This window comes from Macrobrachium nipponense, chromosome 18 (assembly GCF_015104395.2).
Source record: "Macrobrachium nipponense isolate FS-2020 chromosome 18, ASM1510439v2, whole genome shotgun sequence".
Taxonomy (NCBI): domain Eukaryota; kingdom Metazoa; phylum Arthropoda; class Malacostraca; order Decapoda; family Palaemonidae; genus Macrobrachium; species Macrobrachium nipponense.
Window position 1 is genome coordinate 89,811,865 of NC_087211.1, and position 21,858 is coordinate 89,833,722.

The window sequence follows — 21,858 nt, forward strand, 5'->3', positions numbered from 1 at the left end:
ATACAAGTTTCATTATTAATATATTTTAATATGAAAAAAATATTTACATTCATAGTAATCTATAGTATTTAATTCAGTAGATCTTAAAGTAAATTTTTTTTGTATACCATTTAGTTTTGTGTGTCTAAAGCCATGTTGTTAAAAGCAATTTTTTAGACCACAGTCTGGTAGCATTAACAAATAACGTATGTCCTAAGTCTTACTGCGTAATTACGTACACAACTCAGATCAAGTATGCACTGATATTTTCAATGATTAATTTAGTATTCTTTGTTTTACTTATGAGTGTCATTATATTATGGACAAGGCAAAATTTAATGAAGGTGGCCAAATGTCACTAAGGAGGGCTAGCATTATTGAGAATGATGAATTATCAGAAAACAGTAAGAGAATGAAAAGGATCTGACACAGGATTAGGATCAATGGGAGGCACAGGAACAATGAGCAAGAGGAGGATTAATAGAACAAGGTGGTAATGACAAGGAAGAAGAACAGGATGCATGGAATGGGAAGGAACAGAAACTTTGGAAAGAGGAGGAGGAGAGGTGGAAGAGCAGGATGAAAGTAGGAAGAGCAAGGAGGAACAGAAACTCGGTGGAGGAAGATGAATACGAAAGTGATAAAGATGAGGGGGATGGGAAGTTGGTAAAAATCAGGAAATTCATAAGATAATGATGATCATAAGAAATGACACTGAGGATAAACAGAAAGAAGGTGGTAATGATAAGGAGGATGAAGAGAAAGTAACTATGGTGAGAGGAACACACAGAAAAACATGGTAAACATGAGAGAACAAAAAGGCAGCAAATAGGGTGAAGAGTAAGAAGAATCAAAAGAATGTAGCAAAGAAGAGAGGAGCAGCATCAAAAGGGTACACCAGTAGGGAAAAACAGGAAGAAGGAAAAAAAGGAGGAGGAAAAGGCAGAGGGCAGAAATGAGAAGAAAAATGAATGTTGGAAGAATGAGAGACGTCACAGTGTAGCAATAATCAAGAGGAGGAACATGTGTTAAGGGTGGCAATGGCTAGGAGGAACACAAAAAGTTGGTGAAGATGATGAGAAACAAAAAGACAGGAAATATGTGCAAGTGGGACATGAATTATGTAGTGAAGAAGAGTAAGGAGAATGGTAAGACTGTGAAGAAGTACATAGCTAGAGGGGGAAAAGGTGGCAATTGCAAGGAGGGAAAACATGAAGAGGTAACACCTGCAAGGAGAAGAAACAGAAAGAAGGTGGGAATGGTGAGGAGGAGGAACTGGAAGGAAGTAGCCACAGTAAGGAAGAGCTACAGGAAAATGGTGAGGAAGAGGAATAAGATGGTGGCAGTGGAGAGGAAGAGGGACAGAGACATGGTGGTAATGGTTTGTAAGAACAACTGGAAGGTGGCAGCATGGAAGAGGAGGAGGGAGAGGGACAGGAAGGTGGTAATAATGAGGAAGAAGAAATAAGAAGATAGTAGCAAGGAAGAAGAGTAACAAGAAGAGGGTCATATGACCTTGTGGTTTGATCTTGAATGTGAGTGAGAGAAGAAAGACCACTTTGAGTTCATACCAATCAGTAACTTAAAAAGAAAATAAAACTTGTTCAAGCATTCTCCCAACTTGGTATTCATTAGTTTCAAACCTGTTTGACAGTTGTGTTACCAGCCCTGTGGTACTAGGTACAAAAAAGAAGTGTGAAAGATATTAAAAAAAAAAAAAATTATTGGGGCTACCAGCCCTATGGTACTAGGTACAAAAAGGAAGTGTGATGAGGAGATATGGAGAGAGAGAGAGAGAAAAAAAACTGCTTGGGGATATTTAATTTTATCAGGAGTGTATGAGACTGTTCTTTTAGTTTGAGAAATTTTCAATTTCAAAATGCTCCAAATTTTTGCAGGCAAAGAAAGCAGTTTAGGGAAGCTATTAGATGTGCCCTTCTGCTTGGCATGGAAATTGGTTTAACCTCAAGAAATTAATTGTGTCCAAAAGAAATTAATTGTGTATCATTTGACACAGCTCCTATAGCAACAAAAATTTGTTTCTCCAAAGGTTTGGTTGACATACAGTTTTTTCTGCTTTGCTTTCTGATTCATGTTATATGCCATTATGCTCTTCCCAAATATTGATAACTCCTCCCTCCAAATTCAACTAAAAGCTGAATAATTTTGTTTCCATTCAAAAATATGCTGGTTCCTTGTTCTGATATTCTCCCTGTGACAGTATCATCTACTTTTTTACCTCTATCTTATCCACCTGCTGTATCCAAAAGAAAATTAATATACTCTTGGTGTCATTTAATCATATTATCCTTGAGAACTTTGCAAGGTGTGCTGGAATATGTATTCCATTTATGAAAGCGTAAGTTTGTATCCCCTTGGGAGCAAAGTTGGCTTTTACAGTTTCATGAAATGTTTGGGAAAACAATTACCAGCAAAATATGGAAGTGGTTTTTTTTTAGATCTTGGATATTTGCTGGAATCCAGTTCCTGTGATTCATAAAACCAATGAGATATATAAATTTTGTGTACAATGTCTTTAAATGGCAACTACGTATATATTAATACAGTTCAAGTGCTAAAATTATTTGCAATAAATACCATTGTAAATTCCATGTGCATTAATTAATCCCTTACCTTCTTGGCATGTTTGAGCAACCTCTTCTTTTCTTGCGCAACTGTAGTCCCGTATCGTATGTGCACTATTGCTGAGGCACTGTGCAATTTCACATCCACAAATTTGTCATTTTTCTCATCATCAGGTGTCAGGGGTGCAGAGGCTGAAGGCTCATGAATGGTGATGTTGACTTCCCCTCCAAGGCGATTCAGTTGGGTCATGTCCTCTGAAGCTTTCCAATAATTCTCCTAGAAGAGAAGGCATTCAAATACTTCAGTGACTCCTTCATAAAGTCTCCTAGGTATGATTAATTACAATCGGTAGAGAGTAAGGTTTTTGTGAAATCTTCTCAAAGGCCATGACTTTAAATTGAGGTGCTACATTCAAAGAAACTACAAAATCTACATTGGACCCACCTTCACAAAATAAAATACATGTGTGTTGTGCGTTGTAAGAGTTATGTCGAGAAGTAAAGAATTATTAAATACTGATGTCAGCACATCTCTGAAAATGGGATTGGCATGGTCGGTAGCTGTGATCATGGCACGTCCTTCCACTGCTGACACCAGCAGACCCTCTCCAAATGGACCTGGCACTGATGATATCTCCACCTGTGAAATTTTCATTATTAGTTAAGGTACTTTTAAGGGTATGGAAATACAAAATTATTTAATGAACATTGGGGACATTAAGTTTATTCCATAATCTTGATACTTATAGGGTTACAAGGAAAAATGGACAACCAAGATTGAGACTGATGATCAAAGTTAGAAAGTTTAAGCTATTTAGAGCTTAAATGAGCCTCGAAGGAATTTACTTAATATACCGTAATCAATGGGTAAATGTTAATGTAAGCCAACAAATTGCAGACCACAAAAATACTGACAGTTATTACTATCCAACAGTAGTTTATTTTAAGAATTATCCACTCTATTATACATATTGCTTTCCAATATTAAACAGACCTGTCTTTCACAGGAGGAGCAAATGAACCAATCAAAGCCTAACGGAAAGAAGTACACTGACATGATTTTGTGGCAAAGAGAACATATACAAGAAAAGAATCATCTACTGGCAGTCTCATCTTTAAGGGAAGCAGTGCACAGTGTAAACATGAAGTGGGCACCTAATATCTGGGTTGTTGCCATACAATTTGGTTTTTGTACATGCAACTTCCCCGGCAGATATATACTTAGCTATAGTCTCTGACGTCCCGACAGAATTCAAAACTCGCGGCACACGCGACAGGTAGGTCAGGTGACCAGCCCACTCCCGCCGCTGGGTGGCGGGAATAGGAACCATTCCCGTTTTCTAACCAGAATTTTTCTGTCGCCGGTAGCAACAACATCGTTGTTGGTACCTCCTGCATTGGAATTCTTTTCTCGTTGGCCGAGGATTATCTATCTGTCTTTTGGTGATGTACTTTGATCTTTGGTTTTGGCATACGCTTATCGTGGACCGATTTTTGGATTTTGATTTGGATTCTCTTTAAAATGTCTGACGTGGCACCTGTATTTAGGGTGTGTGCGAAAGAGGAATGTAAGGTGAGGCTACCGAAAGCATCGGTGGATCCTCACACAGTCTGTAAGAAATGTAGGGGGAATGATTGTTCTGCGACTAACACCTGTCTGGAATGTGAGAGCTTGACGGAAGTGGAATGGAAGACCTTGGCTTCTTATGTAAGGAAACTTGAGAAAGATAGAGTTAGGAGGGCTTCCATCAGAAGCTCAAGTAGATCCTGCTCTAATGAACAGGAAGTAGCTCCTAACTTTTCTAGTATTTCACCTGCTCATAGTTTGGCTTCAGCCCCTTCCCCCAGCAGCGAACCTGTAGATGCGTCTACGGAAATGGCTGCAATGAGAGCCTCAATAATCAGCTTGAAATCGCAACTGCAAGCAATGAAGGAGACAGGTAAGCGCAGTGATGTGTGCAGTGATTTGTGCAGTGTCCCCAGTGAAGTGGAAGGGGCGTCTGACCGACTCCGCATTGCTCCTAGGCCTAGACCTCTTTCAGACTCCCATGACCAAGGGAGGAGGAATGTCGAAAGCCGCAAGGGGGATGTAGAGTATTCCCAACGGTCAGGCGTCCCTTCGGCAGATCCTGTAGCCGCTTCCCAGGCTGCCAAGGACAGCTACTGCAAAAGCGTCCTCAGGAAGTGCTTTTCGGACTCAGACTCTTCGTCTCCCAGAAGAGGATGGAGTTCTTCCGCTAAGTCGCGTCCTCTTAAGAGATCCTGGAAGACGCCAGCAAGTGAAGCGTTGCGTTCCAGTCCTGAGCCATTTCCGGAGTATTCACCTGCTCGTAAGAAGAGAGCTATGAGATCTCCTGACTCTTCTCCGGAAGACTTTTCACACAAGACGAAGGAAGTCTTGGTAGGACTCCAACAGCAGTTGTCTGCCTTAGTGGGAGTTCTTTCTGAAGGCTCTTCTAGGAAGAAAGACATTTCTCTTCCCATCAAGAGTTCTGTTAGGAGAGCATCAGAGAGTAAGCGTCCTGGCTTTAGCAGACACTCCTCGCCTGAAAGGTTTTCGTCCCCAGCGAGACCTTCTTCAGTCACATATGACAGGAATCGGAAACTCCCTACGAGCAAGAGTTCTCCCAGGAGTTTTGCTAGAGACGATTTTGCCTCTCATGGCAAGCATCAGGAGCCTGATTCGCGGATTTCTCGTGAGAGAACTCGTGCGACTAAGAGCTCCGGGAGAGAAGAGAGCCCCTCTCTATTCAGAGCTCCGCAAGAAGGAAGGAGCGTTCGTTCGTCCTCTAAACATTTTCCGAAGGACGCAAGAGTTTCGCCGAACAGGCGCCGAAGCTTAGACAAGTTTTCTTCACCTCCCAGGAGGGATAGGAGAGATTCTAGCGCCTCTCCGGATGGACGCAAAGGGAAAAGGAGTTATTCGCCTGCTAGACGCAGTCACCAGGACGCGAACGTCTCCCCTCATGGACGACGGGAACAAAGGGTTCTCCTTTCTCCTCGCAGGCGCATTTCGCCTTCTAGGCGTCCTCATCAGGACGCAAATGCCTCTCCTTCTTGGACCAGGCAGCCTCACCAGGACGCAAGCGCCTCGCCTTCTTGGCCCAGGCGCGCTCACCAGGACGTAAGCGCTTCTCCTTCTTGGCGCCAGGAACAGGATGTTCTCCTTTCGCCTAGCAGGCACTCTTCGCCTCACAGGCGCCTGATTCAGGACGCAAGCGCCTCTCCTAGCAGACGCAAGGAGCAGAGCAGAAGCCCGAGTATAGGGAAACTCCAGGACTCGTGCAGGAAGGAGGATAGGAGTAAGGACGAAAGGAAAAGGCTTCTTTCGACGGATCGGTCTCCTGTTAAGGAAAAGCCCTCTTCTCCTGCATCGCTTTTGGAAGAAGTTTCGGATGAAGAGATATCCAAAGATGCAGGAGTTTCAGACTATAAGAGACTTGCTTCTCTTTTGCTGCAGGTGTTTGGAGACTCGCTACGCCAGTCGGATCCCCCTTCGCCGGGATCGTTATTATCCAGTACGAAAATGTCGAAGGCCTCCTCCTTCGTTAAGATGACCCCTACTCTTTCTATGAGAAAGTCTCTGAAGAGTCTCGAGAGCTGGCTCAGATCTAAGAAGGAAGCGGGGAAGACAGTATTTTCTTGTCCTCCCTCTAAGCTGACAGGGAAACCAGGTATGTGGTACGACACCAAGGAGCCAATGGGCCTGGGTCTCCCCTTCGTCCTCTGATGCGGATTTTTCCGCTCTTGTAGATGCGTCTAGAAGACGCTCTCTACACTCTGCAAAAGCCTCTTGGGGAATGTGTGAGGTGGATCATCTCATAAAGGGCCTCTTCAAGACTCTCGAAGTCTTTAACTTTATGGACTGGGCTTTGGGAGCTTTAGCCAAGAAGTCTCAAGAACCAGACTTCGTTACCATGGAAGAGTTGGGCAGTGTTTTAACCTGCCTAGACAAGGCGGTTATGGATGGTTCCAATGAAGTGGCATCCCTTTTTGGATCCTGTATTTTGAAGAAGAGGGCAGTGTTTAGCTCCTTCTTAACAAAATCTGTTTCTCCTCTGCAGAGATCCTCCCTTTTATACGCGCCTCTCTCTAGTCACCTTTTTCCTCAGGACATAGTGAGGGACATTTCAAAGACACTTTCAGAAAAGGCCACACAGGACCTGCTGGCCCAGTCAGCGAAGAGGCTAAAACCTGCTGTGCAGGTTGCGAAAAAGGAGAAAGTTCCCTTCCAGCAGCCCTTTCGGGGAAGGTCTGCATCAAGATCTTCTCTTAGAAGTAGACGACCGGAGAAGAGAGGAAGGTCTTCTCGAAGACCGTTCATCAAGACCCAGTGAGACTGTGGTCCTCCAGACAAAAGTGGGTGCCAGGCTTCTAGATTTTTACGAAACTTGGGCACAGAAAGGTGCCGATGCCTGGTCCCTATCCATCCTAAAGAAAGGATATTTAATCCCCTTCAGGGAAAAACCTCCCTTAACTACAACTCCAAGGGAGTTAACAGCAAACTACAAGGAATCTGTCAAGAAGCAAGCCCTTCTACATCTCGTGGAGCAGATGCTTTACAAGGAAGCCATAGAGGAAGTAAAAGATCTCTCTTCCCAGGGGTTTTACAATCGCCTGTTCTTGGTTCCGAAGAGCTCAGGAGGTTGGAGGCCAGTTCTGGACGTGAGCGCCCTGAACGTGTTCGTAGCAAAGAGGAAGTTCACAATGGAGACGACAGCCTCAGTGTTAGCAGCCCTGCGTCCAGGGGACTGGATGGTATCCCTGGACCTGCAGGACGCTTATTTCCACGTACCAATACACCCGTCGTCCAGGAAATACCTCAGATTTATGGCTCAAGGAAGAGTATTTCAATTTCGGGCCCTATGCTTCGGACTATCAACAGCCCCCCAAGTATTCACGGGACTAATGAAAAAATGTGGCTCACTGGCTTCACCTCGAAGGGATTCGAATATCCTTGTATCTAGACGACTGGCTGATACGAGCACAGTCGCGAGTCAGATGTCTGGAGGACTTAAAACTGACACTGGAGTTAACACAGTCCTTGGGACTGTTGGTAAACCTCGAGAAATCCCAGATGATTCCCCAGCAGAACATTGTTTATCTGGGGATTCGGATGGATTCTCGGGGTTTTCATGTGTTTCCATCACAGGAAAGACAGAACCGCTGCTTGGAAAAAGTAGCAACCTTCCTAGAGAAAGAACAATGTTCCGCGAGGGAATGGATGAGTCTTCTGGGGACCCTTTCCTCGTTGGAACAGTTCATTTCTCTAGGAAGGCTTCACCTAAGGCCGTTACAGTTCTATCTAAGAGAACGTTGGGATCAGAAATCTCAAAATCTGTCCGATTCCTTCCAGATCACGAAGGAAATAAAGGAGGACCTGCGTTGGTGGATGAATCCGTGCAGGATCAACGAAGGAGTATCCCTTCATTTTGTTCCGAACCCTCGGCTAGTGTTGTATTCCGACGGCCTCAGATGCGGGGTGGGGAGCCCACTCTAGGGACGAGAGAAGTGTCAGGCACCTGGAGGGGAGAACAGGTGTCCTGGCACATCAATATGAAAGAATTAGCAGCGATTCACCTGTCCCTCATACACTTCGAGGCTCAGATCTCAGGTTCAGTCCTGCAGATCAATTCGGACAACACAACAGCCCTAGCTTACATCAAGAAGCAAGGAGGGACGCACTCGTTCTCCCTTTACAAGAAAGCAAGAGAACTACTGCTTTGGGCAGAAGAGAGAAGAATCACTCTCCGGACGAGATTCATTCAAGGGGACAAAAATGTAAGAGCCGACCTTCTGAGCAGGAGAGACCAAGTACTGCCTACAGAATGGACGTTGCATCAGGAAGTATGCAACAGACTATGGAACCTCTGGGGGAGATCAAATATAGATCTTTTTGCCACCCATTGGAACAACAGGCTGGAAAGTTACTGCTCCCCGATCGCCGACCCAAGGGCGATTTCGGTGGACGCCCTTCTCCTCGATTGGTCCGGAATAGACGGGTATGCTTTTCCTCCGTTCAAAATATTATCGGAAGTGGTAAGGAAGTTTGCAGCAGCAGAGGGAGCCAAACTGACCCTCATAGCCCCGTTCTGGCCAGCGCAAAACTGGTACACAGAGGTACTGGGATGGATGGTAGACTTTCCGAGATCTCTCCCAAACAGGAGCGATCTTCTCAGACAACCCCACTTCGACAGGTATCACAAAAACCTGCCCGCTCTCGCTCTGACTGCCTTCAGACTATCGAAGGACTTGTCAGAACGAGAAGCTTTTCTCGAGAAGTTGCGAAAGCGATCGCAAGAGCTAGAAGACCATCTAACTATTCGAGTCTACCAGTCGAAGTGGGATGTGTTTCGCAGATGGTGTAGAGCTCAGAAGATATCCTCTTCCAGTACCCCTGTGACAGATATAGCTGATTTCCTCCTTTATTTGAAGGAGAAATGTAATTTAGTAGTCTCTACAATTAAGGGCTATAAAAGTATGCTATCTTCAGTCTTCAGGCATAGAGGCCTTAATATTGGGGAAGACAAAGATTTGCATGACCTGATAAGATCCTTCGAGACGTCAAAGAACAGAGGGATTAGAGCACCTAGTTGGAACTTAGATGTGGTCCTAAAATACTTAATGACCTCAAAATTCGAACCTCCCTGTAAGGCTACGTTCAGAGATCTGACAAGGAAGTCTTTATTCTTGGTCGCGCTAGCTTCAGCGAAAAGAGTAAGCGAACTACAAGCCTTAGAACATAATGTTGGCTTCAGGAACGACTCGGCGTTCTGTTCCTTCAAACCGATGTTTTTGGCGAAGAATGAGAACCCTTCGAAACCTTGGCCTCGAACATTCGAAGTAAAAGGACTTTCGTCGCTTGTAGGTACAGAGCGAGAAAGGGCTCTTTGCCCAGTGAGAAGCCTTAAGTTCTACTTAGAAAGGAAGAACGAACTAAAGGGGAGTAAGGAAAGTTTATGGTGCTCAGTTAGAGATCCCAGAAGGCAGATCTCTAAAAATGCTCAGGCATTCTTCATCAGAGACGTAATCAAGGAAGCCCATTTAGAGTGTAAAGAAGAACAACTGGACCTCCTTAGAGTTAAAGCTCACGAGGTAAGAGCAGTCGCTACCTCTTTGGCATTCCACAAGAACTTGTCGATACAGACTCTAGTGGAGTCAACCTTTTGGAGATGCAATTCGGTCTTTGCATCTCATTACTTGAGAGACATTCAAGTGACGTACGACAAGTGCTTTACTCTAGGAACGTACGTATCTGCGGATTCGTTGCTGGGACAGGGAGCTGAACCCAATCCTTTTTAGTTTTATTAGGTTAGGGTTTTTAATGGTGTTTGGTGCATTTTATTGGTCGATTGAAAGAGGGTGCAGGAGTTGACCCCTTTCAAATCGTAGTGCTAACATGTTAGTGTGGTCAGGTGATCGGGATTGGTCGTTATGCTCCTTGTATTGTCTTAAATACCTAAAGCTCTATCATGTAAGAGGGTTAGCCCCCGTTGGTATGATACAGGTCAAGGTTCTGCCATGTAAGTGGGTCAGCCCCCATTGGTACGATCCAAGAAAAGGCTCTGCCATGTAAGCGGGTAAGCCCCCATTGGTATGATCCGAAAGGGTTATCAGTCGCAGGTCTCATCCTCTCTGGAACTCTGATGGCAAGCAGACTCATAGACAGTATCAATGAAGTCTTCTTCCATATCAGGTAGGAACCAAGGTTGTTTTTTGTTAATATACCTACAACGTATGTTGTTTCCCTGTTTTTATATTCTAAAATAATTAGTATGTAACTGTCTCTTGCCCTCCACCAAGGGTGTCAATCAGCTAAGTATATATCTGCCGGGGAAGTTGCATGTACAAAAATGATATTGTTAGTATACAATAAAGTTTTGTACATACTTACTCGGCAGATATATACGATTAATGGCCCGCCCAGCCTCCCCTCAGGAGACAGGTGGAAGAGAAAAATTCTGGTTAGAAAACGGAATTGGTTCCTATTCCCGCCACCCAGCGGCGGGAGTGGGCTGGTCACCTGACCTACCTGTCGCGTGTGCCGCGAGTTTTGAATTCTGTCGGGACGTCAGAGACTATAGCTAAGTATATATCTGCCGGGTAAGTATGTACAAAACTTTATTGTATACTAACAATATCATATTTACCAAGTTACTTGTTCTAAATACAAAATGTAATGAATAGGTTCATTCACAAAGAACCTTTAATGCTGAACTCATCAATACAGAGCTGTTAGCTCATGTATGGGTACACCAATTGTGAAATCAAAACATGGCTGTTGGTAAGACTGATTAGAAGATTCTTACAATAATGGAATGGAATCAAACCATGTAAAATTAGATGGTAGTTGATTCTTCCTGTAAATAATATAAAATAGGTGTCTTATTTTTATAAATTTATAAATTTTTTATTGTATTTTCTTATTTAGATATAAATATAATTTCCAACTTTTATATAGCCTAACTTTTATTGCTTATGATTTTTATTGTACTGTATAAGTTAAGAGTCTTAAAATGCTGGATGAGGGTTAAAATGCTCTAACATATTTCTACTGCCAGGTGTACAGGCATGCAAACATATGCCCTTGGCAAGTACTGGAGACAATAATGTTGTTCACTGTGGAGGAAAACATGCTGCCTTTGCAAGAGGTATCATTTGAGCTGATCTTGCAAGAGGGAGTAAGGTACATATTAGGTTTTCTGAAGTGAGAGACTGTAGATTAGTACTTAAATAAACAAGACGGCATATGCGAAGAGAAGTATGAGTATCCAAAATACAAGCTAACACCAACATGAGAGAATGTCAAACACCAGCCCATTACCCTGTAAATCATTGCACCAATGGCAGTTTGAGCCTCTGCCTCTTTAGAGGCTGGACCAGCTTTTTAGCCTAGTGCCAACATCAGTTGGGTCTCATATCTTTTGAGGTAATTATAGTAGATTCTGAACTTCCAGCACCAGCATTTTGTGGTGGTGCTGCATCTGCAGACAGACTGAGCCAGTGAATGTTGGTCTTCAGAAAATGTCAAATGTATTTTGTTGCAACAGTAATAACAGAGTCTCCTAAGGATTTGGCAAAGAAATCTTATAAAAGACAATGTGGTTATTACAACCACCAACAGGAGTAGTCATCAAAGAGGCAGATTTTATGTGGCTACTCCCAAATGAGCCACCAAACTTTACAAAGTGCCTGTTAGACACTAAAATGACAGAAAAATATTTTATAATGTTAATACTACTACAAAATGCCTTATGATGACTGAAGAATTGGTTATAAAGTTAACAATGGAATCTCCATGTAAAAGGTTCCAAACTTTATAAGATTTCTCCTAAATCATTCAATAAAATCAGAAATGACCAATAGGACAACCTTGAAGTAATTAATCAATGTTATATCCACCACCTGTATATCACTACCGTTGCTGTCATGCTGCTTGACAAGCAATCCAGATAATTCACTAAAATCAAAATGGGACACTATTTGAAAACTTCCTTGAGCTCCACATTTTTTCCCTTCTATTTCTGAATTATAGTACAGTATTGTAGTTGTTTTGTTAGATTAAGGACAACTAAGCACTGTGCATTACTAACTACTACCACACTGCATGGCATAGATCACCTGTGCTTAAGGTTCATTTGTATGCTATGAATGTGCTGCAGAATTTTCTAGTATATATCAATGCCCTTTAAATGTAACATGGTCTGAGTAATATGATATTACCCTTTCAATGTAAAACAGCGACATATTACAAAGAAATTTACCATGTATAAATATTGTAACTTGAATAGTATTCTTTAATACTCACCTTGTGTGAATCTGGCCAGAAATCATGTCTGAGACGAGTGGGGGTCAGTGTAGACAGCCTGGAAGTTGTGCGGGCAGCCTCTTGCAGTGTTAGAATGAGACCACTCACATACCCAACCCCGACCACCTGGATGTAGCAAGAAATAGTTTTAAAACGAACCAAACTTTAAAGTATGATGTGATTTTTAAGTCATGAGTGAACTGTACGGTACTGTGAAATAAAAAATTATTACGCTAATGTTGATCACAATCATTTTTACCAAAAAACTGAATGACTGTATTTGTGATAAGATTAGTGCAAAATACATAATGAAGCAAGTGATTTTTCATTGAAATGAGACTAAAAAAACAATAACTTTACTGTATACTATATGCTAAGATTAATTCAATCTACATAATGAAAGCAATGGTTTTTGCCATGACATGGGAGACAAAGAAACAGAAGGGGCTGAAACAATGCAAAAAGCAGCCCTGACTAAGTACAAAGCTAAGAGGAAGTAGTTTTACCAACAAGAATCAAATTACATTGTCCATAAATGGGGAGCCAGCAGTCCTTGTAGGAATAGGTGGAGATCTTGTGAATGCTTGCCAAAGTGATGGAGCTGGATGAGATGTTGTTGCCCATGCCAATTGTGGAGCCAAACTTTCCAGGTTGTATCCAAGCTGGGACAGCCAATCTTTGTATCCTGATTAATTGAAAGGGAGTTAAAGATGGGATCTTAACTGCATGAAATAATGGATGTTACCTTCTTGGTCTAGTAAAAGATGGAATATACACTAAAAGATTGTTATAAATTGGAGCTCTTCTGTAAGTGTTAGAAGAACTGAAATACAATCTTTAATTCTTGAGTTTAAACATCTTACCTTTGCAAACCTTTGCAAGTCAATAAACTTTACTTCGGTGCTACAGATGAGACTATAACAGAAGAGTTAAAAGACATCTTAATGAGGGTTAACATTAATTGCAAGGGCAGAAAATAGGATCTTCATTTTCTGTTAAAATATCTTAACTGAAAAAAGGGTAAAAATTAAATCTATGGGATTTATGTTTAAATCAGATAGTATCTGAACTTACCAAAATTTTTCCAATGTTTCAGGTGGACATTGATGGGGTCATTTCCATTGTAACGGTAGAGCGACAGTTTTGTTGGAGTTAAAAGGTTGTTTGCAACATCTTCCCAAGCCGGCCAAAGCCATTGGCCTGTCAAGTAAAAAAATATTGTTGAAAATCTTATAAAATGGGCAGAAAATGAAAGCAATAAAGCCAAGAATACAATGTCACATATATCCGGTTACTCAAGAATAGTAAAAAAATAAAATTCAAACTGGGTTTATTAAATTCCATACATCAGAATAATAATTGTTCAAATATTCCCAAGATACTGGGAGTAGATTAAGTATTATAAAACCATTATGGGAGTAAATTAAACCAAGTTGCACTAACTGCTATTGTGCACATTTTTGTGAAAACTGTTTAACAATTATTACCATAGCCCTTAAAGGCCTCATGATTCAAATGTGGTTGATTGCTAAACAATAGCCTAGTGAAAAGTCTGAATGACATATCAAACCTTTAGCCTGGGAATACCCCTCATACATTCTCTATTATTACAAACTATATTTTCCCCTTACACTTGTGAAAGTATCTTTGAATTTTGGCTATCCGAATTTATTTTATATCCATACAGATCAGTGTGTAAGAACAGAATACCTGTTTTCAAGGGTGTATATATGGGCTCTCCGTGTTAATACAGGAAAGAGTTTAACCACCAAAACCCATGGCAACCAGAACATCAACTCTGATGAATTTTCCTTGTGCAGTAGTTAAAAATTTTCATCAAAACCTTTAATGTGATGTAACTGTATTTCAAATATGGTTTTATTATCAATCTGAACCTTTGGTATATAATCCTTGAGCTAATTTGACCATCAAAAGGCATTTTTGGGTCTTTGGTTCCTCCTGGACTCTCAAAAATTGTGAAAGATAAGTATTCACCATTCTTACAAAAACTATTGTTAAATAAACCTTACCTATGAGTGGGTCATATATTCGACCTTTTGGCATGTGCACTAGCTCAGTTCGAGTCTCTAATAAGCCACCACAAAAGTCAACTGGCAGGTATAAGTACGGATTCGAGTCATACATTATGTGGCCGTATGGGGAACGAGTCATCTCTCGAACTACTTCTCCATACTGATTGAAGACCATGACTGGAGTACCACATTCATCAGTTGCAATGTAGTATTTGTTTCTGTACACCTGCAAGTGAAAATACTTTGTTATCCTGACTGGAATTTATGCAAGTTCCTTTTGAAATGAAGCTTGTCAGTACGAAAAGAAAGGCATGGTTTCATGAAAACATGATCCTAAGCATTTGTAATCAAAATTTTACAGAAGTAACGAACTGATATCATGGCTTGTCCCATTTGAAATCCACTCAAGTAAGACTTGACTACATAAACGTAGTACGTTACAATTAATATGAAATATACTGCAGATCATGTCCCAGCAACTATTATAAATGGATCAGCCAGCCACTTGTAAAATTTACATTTTCACAAAAATTCACACTAAACTAAGAGCCTACCTGAGCAAATATGATATGACCCCGGTCATCATACACCAGGGAAATAAGGTTGCCGTTACGAGGGCTGTAAATGTGGGTGACTTGATCAGGATGTCTTTGGTCTGTATATAGAAACTGGGTGACGTTACCGAAGTTGTCTTTCCTGGCTACCAGACGATCCTCGTGGTCATAGAAATACCTGATGTTGAAGCGACCAGACTTGGCAGCGCGCACCAGGAGTCCTCTTGCATTGTACTGATAGGTCACTTCGTGGGCATTCTGCACAATGGCTCCTCTAGAGTTATACCTGTACACTCCCTCGCCAAACTTCACAATACGGTCTTGAGAATCATACTTCATGGGGATTGTATTTGTCGAGTATGTCAGAGACAGCATGTTGCCATTGGCATCGTAGCTAAAACTCCAAGGTTCTTTAGCCTCAACACTGATCAGCTGGCCGTCAGCATCGTAGGTGTAGTTTTTCGTGTTAGTATATGTCTTTGTGTGGAAATTCAGGGTGAACGTTTTTGTCTGGGTGATTTTTCCATCAGCATTATAGAAAATCTGAAGCTTGAACACCTCCATGTTGTGCATTGTGACTGAAGTCTCGGACACTCTAAGGTGAGAGTCTAAATGCCGAGTGAAAATGGCAGTACCATCGTGGATCGTTGTGTCATTCAGCCTGTTCTGAGTCACCTCAAAATGGCCAATCTGAGACGGACCACCTGTGGACGCACTGTATGCAAATGGGAAAGGATGCAGATTCTGCCCGCCAATGCGTCCAGCGAAGCTCGTAACTCTGAAGTTCGAGTCGTACTCGTATGTGAATTTAACGTTGCTGAGCCCAGTCCTAGCTCCATAGTCAATGCGTAGCTCCTGGAGGAGGACGCCCGTATATAGAAGATCAATCTTGTATTCAAGATCGACCTCCTCGTGCATGATTTCAGCAACCAAACTATCCTTCCCATAGGCAAATTCAGTCTTGCCATCACCTGACACAATTTCCTTCAACTGTCCAGCCTCCGTATAGGTGAACAGGACCTTGCCTGAAGAAGCAGGAAACGCTGTCAGCAGCAGACGTCCGGCGTGATCCAAGTACTGCCTGTAGGAGTGGGTGGACCCTGGGGGAGTGTACGAGAATACGAGCCAGCCGAAGGATGGCTGAAGTGCGAAGAAATGAGCTGAACCAGTAGGGGTTGTAATGTATTTCAGACCGCCCCTTTCGTCATAATGCAGACCCCAAGACCTCCCTGATGGAAGCGTGATCGTTGATGGCTGTAGAAAAAGGTCGAGAATTTTAATGAACTTTTTATATTCAATATGAAAGGTGTCACTGTGTAACACATTTTATGTTATTAAAAAAAACACCAAACAGGCTGCCTTTGCTGCTATTAATCCTAAATGTGCTTCATTGACAAATGCTTTATCCAAATTAGGACTGCTGACAAACTTTTGTAAATCAAAGCAATTCTAACATTTGTTTGACCAATTAACAACATAGTAACAGATTTGGGATATCAAATGAATTAAAGGAGAAAAAGAAATTTCTTGCAAGTGCCTGTGAGGACCAGAGATTAAGACAGGTAGCTGAGATACTGATGATTTATTTACAGACAAACTGGGTTGACATAGACAGGTGCGACGGATAAGTAGTACAGTCTCGCACCGCGAACAGAAATGACTCTGAGACAGTAGATTTTGTGTTTTCTTACAGACATACATTTAGATATATTAAGGCGTACAAATAATGTATTTGCATGTGTTATACATCGGCGGAAAGGCTGCGGAACGCTCTTATCGGATGGAAGTAAGAACAACGCGACCTGATGATTGAATACAATGAAAATATGGAAAAGGCATTGTCCTTACATGCCATTATCAGAACCACAAAACTATAGTTTATGGATCACAAAATTATAATTTAAACAACTAAAAGTCTAGCATTCGTAAAACGGAGAGGAAATCTTTTATGTCAAATGACTGAACTTTAACACCACAAAAATTAAGATAATTGGAGTCTAGCATTTCTGAAGCAGAGCAAAAGATTGTACGCTGAAACACAGAACCTGAACACCACATACGAAGTCTTCAATAAATTTATACATGGACATAACTAACCAGCCTGGTGTCGCCAAACGAATAGGTCGTCGTGTGCGAAGTGGAGGTTGACACAGTTGCCAAAAGACCGTGGGCATCGTATTGATAGTTTTCACTGGACCAATCCCATTGTCTTCCTTCAGCTCGCCCAAACCTGATGTGAAAAAGGAAATAATGAAATAAGAACCTCTCTGAAACTTAATGTCGTCTGGCCAAGTTTCATTTTAATGTTTACCCTGTAGGGGGATAGTGCCGTCAGTCCACCTCGTGCAATGCACTGTAGGCATTACTTAAGGGTTCTATGCAGTGTGCATTCAGCCCCTAGCTGCAACCCCTTTTGTTTCTCTTACTGTACCTCCTTTGATATTCTCTTTCTTCTAGCTTACTTTCCACCCTCTCCTAACAGTTGATTCATAGTGCAACTGCAAGGTTTTCCTCGTGTTACGCCTTTCAAACCTCTTACAGCCAATTTCCGTTTCAGCGCTGAATGACCTCATAGGTCCCAGTGCTTGGCCTTTGGCCTAAATTCTATATCCAATTCAATTCATATTAAAGTTTAGACATTTTGAATAATGAATAATCATTGTCATGTCACAGGGAGTACTGACAATGGGGTCACTATAAAACGCAGTTTCATTTTATTATTTAAGTAACCCCAACCTTGAATTCCTTTCCACTACAGTAAAAAGATGCAGTACTTTACAAAGAGCTTATAAGTTTCTTTTAAAAAAAGCACATCAAACTCACAGAATCTCATGATCAAGAGCTTCGACTCTCTCTCTCTCTCTCTCTCTCTTCTCCTCTCTCTCTCTCTCTCGTCTCTCTGTTCGTCTCTCTCTCTCTCTCTCTTTTAAAAGGGACATTCAAGTTTAGACTCAACTATACTCATTTAGGGATGGAATTTGGAGCTATATGGGGTCCGTCCATACATAACCTTAGTTGGGTATAATAATTTAGCCCTGAGGCAGGTTGACTATTTCAAGTTAATATATATATATATATATATATATATATATATATATATATATATATATATATATATATATTCAGCAAACGAACCGAGGCAGTGGATTATGAGGGCATCCTGAAATAAGGGAGGGAAGGGGGGGGTTGTGTTACTCCAACCTCTGTCAAAATTTGAGGTATCCTATCACTCTCAAAACATGGGGTAGCTATCACTCAAAATACGGGGTATCTATCGCTCTCAAAATATGGGGTATCCTAGCACTGCCAAGCGAAAATTACTGTTATGAAATATGATGCTGAGAGAGAGAGAGAGAGAGAGAGAGCAGAAGACCTTATCCACTCCCACCTTCATTAAGGTGTTCCCCCTCCACCTCCTTTAGGTAAGAAGAACCCACCCACGGTACAGTCCAGCCCACCCCGCCATCTCTCCCCAAAATTCTGACTACCCCCAATTCCCCCCTCCCCCCGACGACCCCCGCTCCACCACCCCCATCCCCCAACCAATGTGGCCACCGATACGTTATTAAACAGGCGTTCCTGACAGACCACCGCGATAAGTTTGGCAATTAGACACAAGTTTGTCCCATCCACGTGGGGGAGAAGAGATGGGGAGGAGGAGGGGAGGGGGGGGATCTAAAGGAGTCCTGTGGTGGGGTGGGGGTGATAGGTGTGATGTAGTGAAGATGGATTTGTCGAAGGAGCGAATGGATGAAGGAAATGACGTGGAAATGAAAGTGAATTATGAGAAGGAACGGAATACAAAGGAGATGAAGAAAAGGTGGTGTGATTTTGTGATAATGAGAGAAAGATAAATGGATAATGGTTATGCTTTGAATGAGCAAAACTCATGATACGCTTAGGAAGGAATTATGGAATACAGGTATTCCTAAAATTCTAACAACTTTAGATGCCTTTCCATCTAATATCATTATCATTATAACCAGAAGATGATACCTATTCATATGGAACAAGCCCCAAGGGACATTGACTTGAAATTCAATCTTTCCAAAGATATAGAAAATATAGAAAAAAGTATTATGATACAAATAGGACTGCAAGATACTTTAAAGCATTCTAATAACGCATTTATCAATGGATTATATTAAACTACACTGACTATATTTAAAGCTGAGAATCGAAGAGATTATCCCCTAAATAAAGGCATTTACGACAAAAAATGCAAAAAAATGCAAAAAAAAAGAGAAAGCCCCCTCCCAAAAAAAAATTACGCAAGTTCACTAAGAGAAAGAATAAGGAGCGCGGAAATTCATTACTCAGCTGACAATTGCAATCGGTAGCGAATTATTCTTCTTCTTGTGATCTTGCAAGAAGAAAAGAGAATAATTCCCCCTGGGCAGCCTAAAGGATCTCGTAAAGAAAAAAAAAACTTCGCCTGCGTGAGATCATCCAATAACTGATTATGTAAGTATCGATAAACATTAAGGGCTGCTCTGGGAAGAAAGTTTTTCTTTTTTATTTTTTACTCTCTCTCTCTCTGTCTCTCTCTAACACTCTTTTAGGTTTCTGTATATATATATATATATATATATATATATATATATCATATATATATATATACACATGTATATATATATATATATATATATATATATATATATTATATATATATAGATATATATATATGTGTGTGTGTGTGTGTGTGTATGTATGTAGGTGTGTAGTGTATACACATATATATGTATGTATGCAAGCATGCGTGTTTGCATACATCTAGCATGACCTTACCTCCAAACCAGACAATAAAAATGAACCATTATATTTAAAAAAAAAAAATTCTCTTACGAATAAAAAAAAATTCTCACTTGTGGAGCTCTTTCCGAAAAGTCAGTTTTATGGAAATGCTACGGAATTGCTGTGTCATATTCGGAATAACACGCAAACTGATTTACTTTTTTTTTTCTTCTTCTTTTTTTTAAACGGCGGGTCTCCCGCGAAACTCTCATGAATTTAGATGAAAACTCCGCCTGCATTCTTTCCGAAATCCGCGCATGCGAGAGGAATTGAAAAAGTAAAAGTAAAATATAAACATTTACAAACGTTCATTTAGGGCAAAGGCTAAGCTCTGGGACCTAGGAGGTCATTCCGCACTGGAAAAGAAATTGAGAGCAGGTAGGTGTGCAAGTTGCAACAGAATAAAACCTCACATTTGCACTATGAAATAATTGTTAGAACGGGGTGGATAGCAAGATGGAAGAAAAATAATATGAATGGAGGTACAGTAAAAGGAATGAAAGTGGGTTACAGCTAGAGGTCGAAGGCATGCTGCAAAGAACCTTTAGTAATGCCTATAGTGCACTTCCTGAGGTGCACTGACAACACTAACCATCTACGGGGCGGAAGTTTAGGCTTATGAATAATTTCTGTTGATGGGGGAATGATGGGAGTTCAGAGAATCATAATTATCAAGGGATTAAAGTTTGTAATAACAAGTGAAAATTGTAATCGTTATCTGCAATTATCGCGAGGAAAATTAGTCTAAAAAAATAAAAAATAAAGTATCCACACTGAGGAAGGTGAACGACGCTCAGAAACTGTTTTGCGCTTCTAGATATATATGTTTTTTTTTCTCCAATTTGTGTTTTCTTTCATCTTGGGAATAACTTACATCACACGGGAATTATGAATGATAACAGCTTCTACCTGGCCACGATCGAATTTCATGTTAATTCGTTATATGTTGCTTAATATTTGAAAATACATACACATGCATATACAGTGTATATGTATGTAGGAGTAAATATATATATATATATATATATATTATATATATATAAAATATATATATATATATAAAAATATACATTATATATACACATATGTATATATATACATACATAAATACACACACACACAAGCACATCCTCCAATCGTATTCAAATTCAACTTTGCTTTTCCTGTTGCTTATTGTTTGAAAATACCATAAACATGCCATATACAGTGTATATGTATTTATGTGTAAATATATAATACATACATATATACATATATTTATATACATATATACATATATACACACACACAAAAGCACATCCCCCAATCGTACTCAAATTCAACTTTACTTTTCCAAACGCCAAAATAACATCAAACAAATCCAACCGCTAAGAAGTTTTTTTTTTTCTGAAAAAGAAGAGAGAGAGAGAGAAAAAAAAAACTTCCGCAAACCCCACTCTTACCTGTCATAAGTCACATTGAGAGCGGACAGGTTGTCCCCTAAAGTCAAGGACGTTGGATGGCCGTTGTGGTCGTAGGTACGACTCAGGAGGGCCTGGCTGTTGCCGTCTGTCAGGGACTCCGTTCGAGTGCTGCCGTCCCAGGCGCGGCGTAGGACGCGGGAGCCGTTTACCTGTAGGAGTTGGGAGCGAAAAAGGAATGATTTAATCTGGATCCTGGATTTACCTGGTGTTTCGAGATGAAGGTGAGGTATTTGCTGGCTTTTTAAATGTGAAGACATTGCTTGTATTATCTTGATACTGAAGGCCAGTTGTTTTTTTTATTATTATATACAAGACTTGCAGTCTTTTGTAAATGAAGGCCATTTGTCATTTCTTCTTATATACACGACTTGCATTCTTTTATAAATGAAGGCCATTTGTTATTTGTTCTTATATACATGACTCGCATTCTTTTATAAATGAAGGCCATTTGTTATTCGTTCTTACATACATGACTTAAATTCTTTTATGAATGAAGGCCATTTCTCTTTGTTTGTTCCTTATATATTATTGACTTGCATTCCTTTTCTAAATGAACTGGCCCAATTTGTTGTTATTCGTTCTTAACATACGTGACTTTAAATTAAATTTCTTTTGATGAAATAGAAGGCCAATTTATTTTGT

The 21,858-nt window shown here is 40.8% G+C and overlaps 1 protein-coding gene across 1 annotated transcript in view; it reads right to left on the bottom strand.

The window, feature by feature from the left end:
• The window catches only part of LOC135196708 (teneurin-a-like), a 238,849-nt gene that overhangs the window by 4,162 nt on the left and 212,829 nt on the right, over nucleotides 1–21,858 (bottom strand). Inside the window, exons 23-31 of the mRNA XM_064223541.1 lie at nucleotides 21,196–21,365; nucleotides 17,057–17,189; nucleotides 14,960–16,213; nucleotides 14,403–14,631; nucleotides 13,447–13,572; nucleotides 12,897–13,057; nucleotides 12,373–12,498; nucleotides 3,010–3,204; nucleotides 2,614–2,841 (exon numbers count right to left, since the gene is read on the bottom strand). Of these exons, the coding sequence (XP_064079611.1) occupies nucleotides 2,614–2,841; nucleotides 3,010–3,204; nucleotides 12,373–12,498; nucleotides 12,897–13,057; nucleotides 13,447–13,572; nucleotides 14,403–14,631; nucleotides 14,960–16,213; nucleotides 17,057–17,189; nucleotides 21,196–21,365 (2,622 nt within the window). The remainder of the gene's footprint in view (nucleotides 1–2,613; nucleotides 2,842–3,009; nucleotides 3,205–12,372; nucleotides 12,499–12,896; nucleotides 13,058–13,446; nucleotides 13,573–14,402; nucleotides 14,632–14,959; nucleotides 16,214–17,056; nucleotides 17,190–21,195; nucleotides 21,366–21,858) is intronic.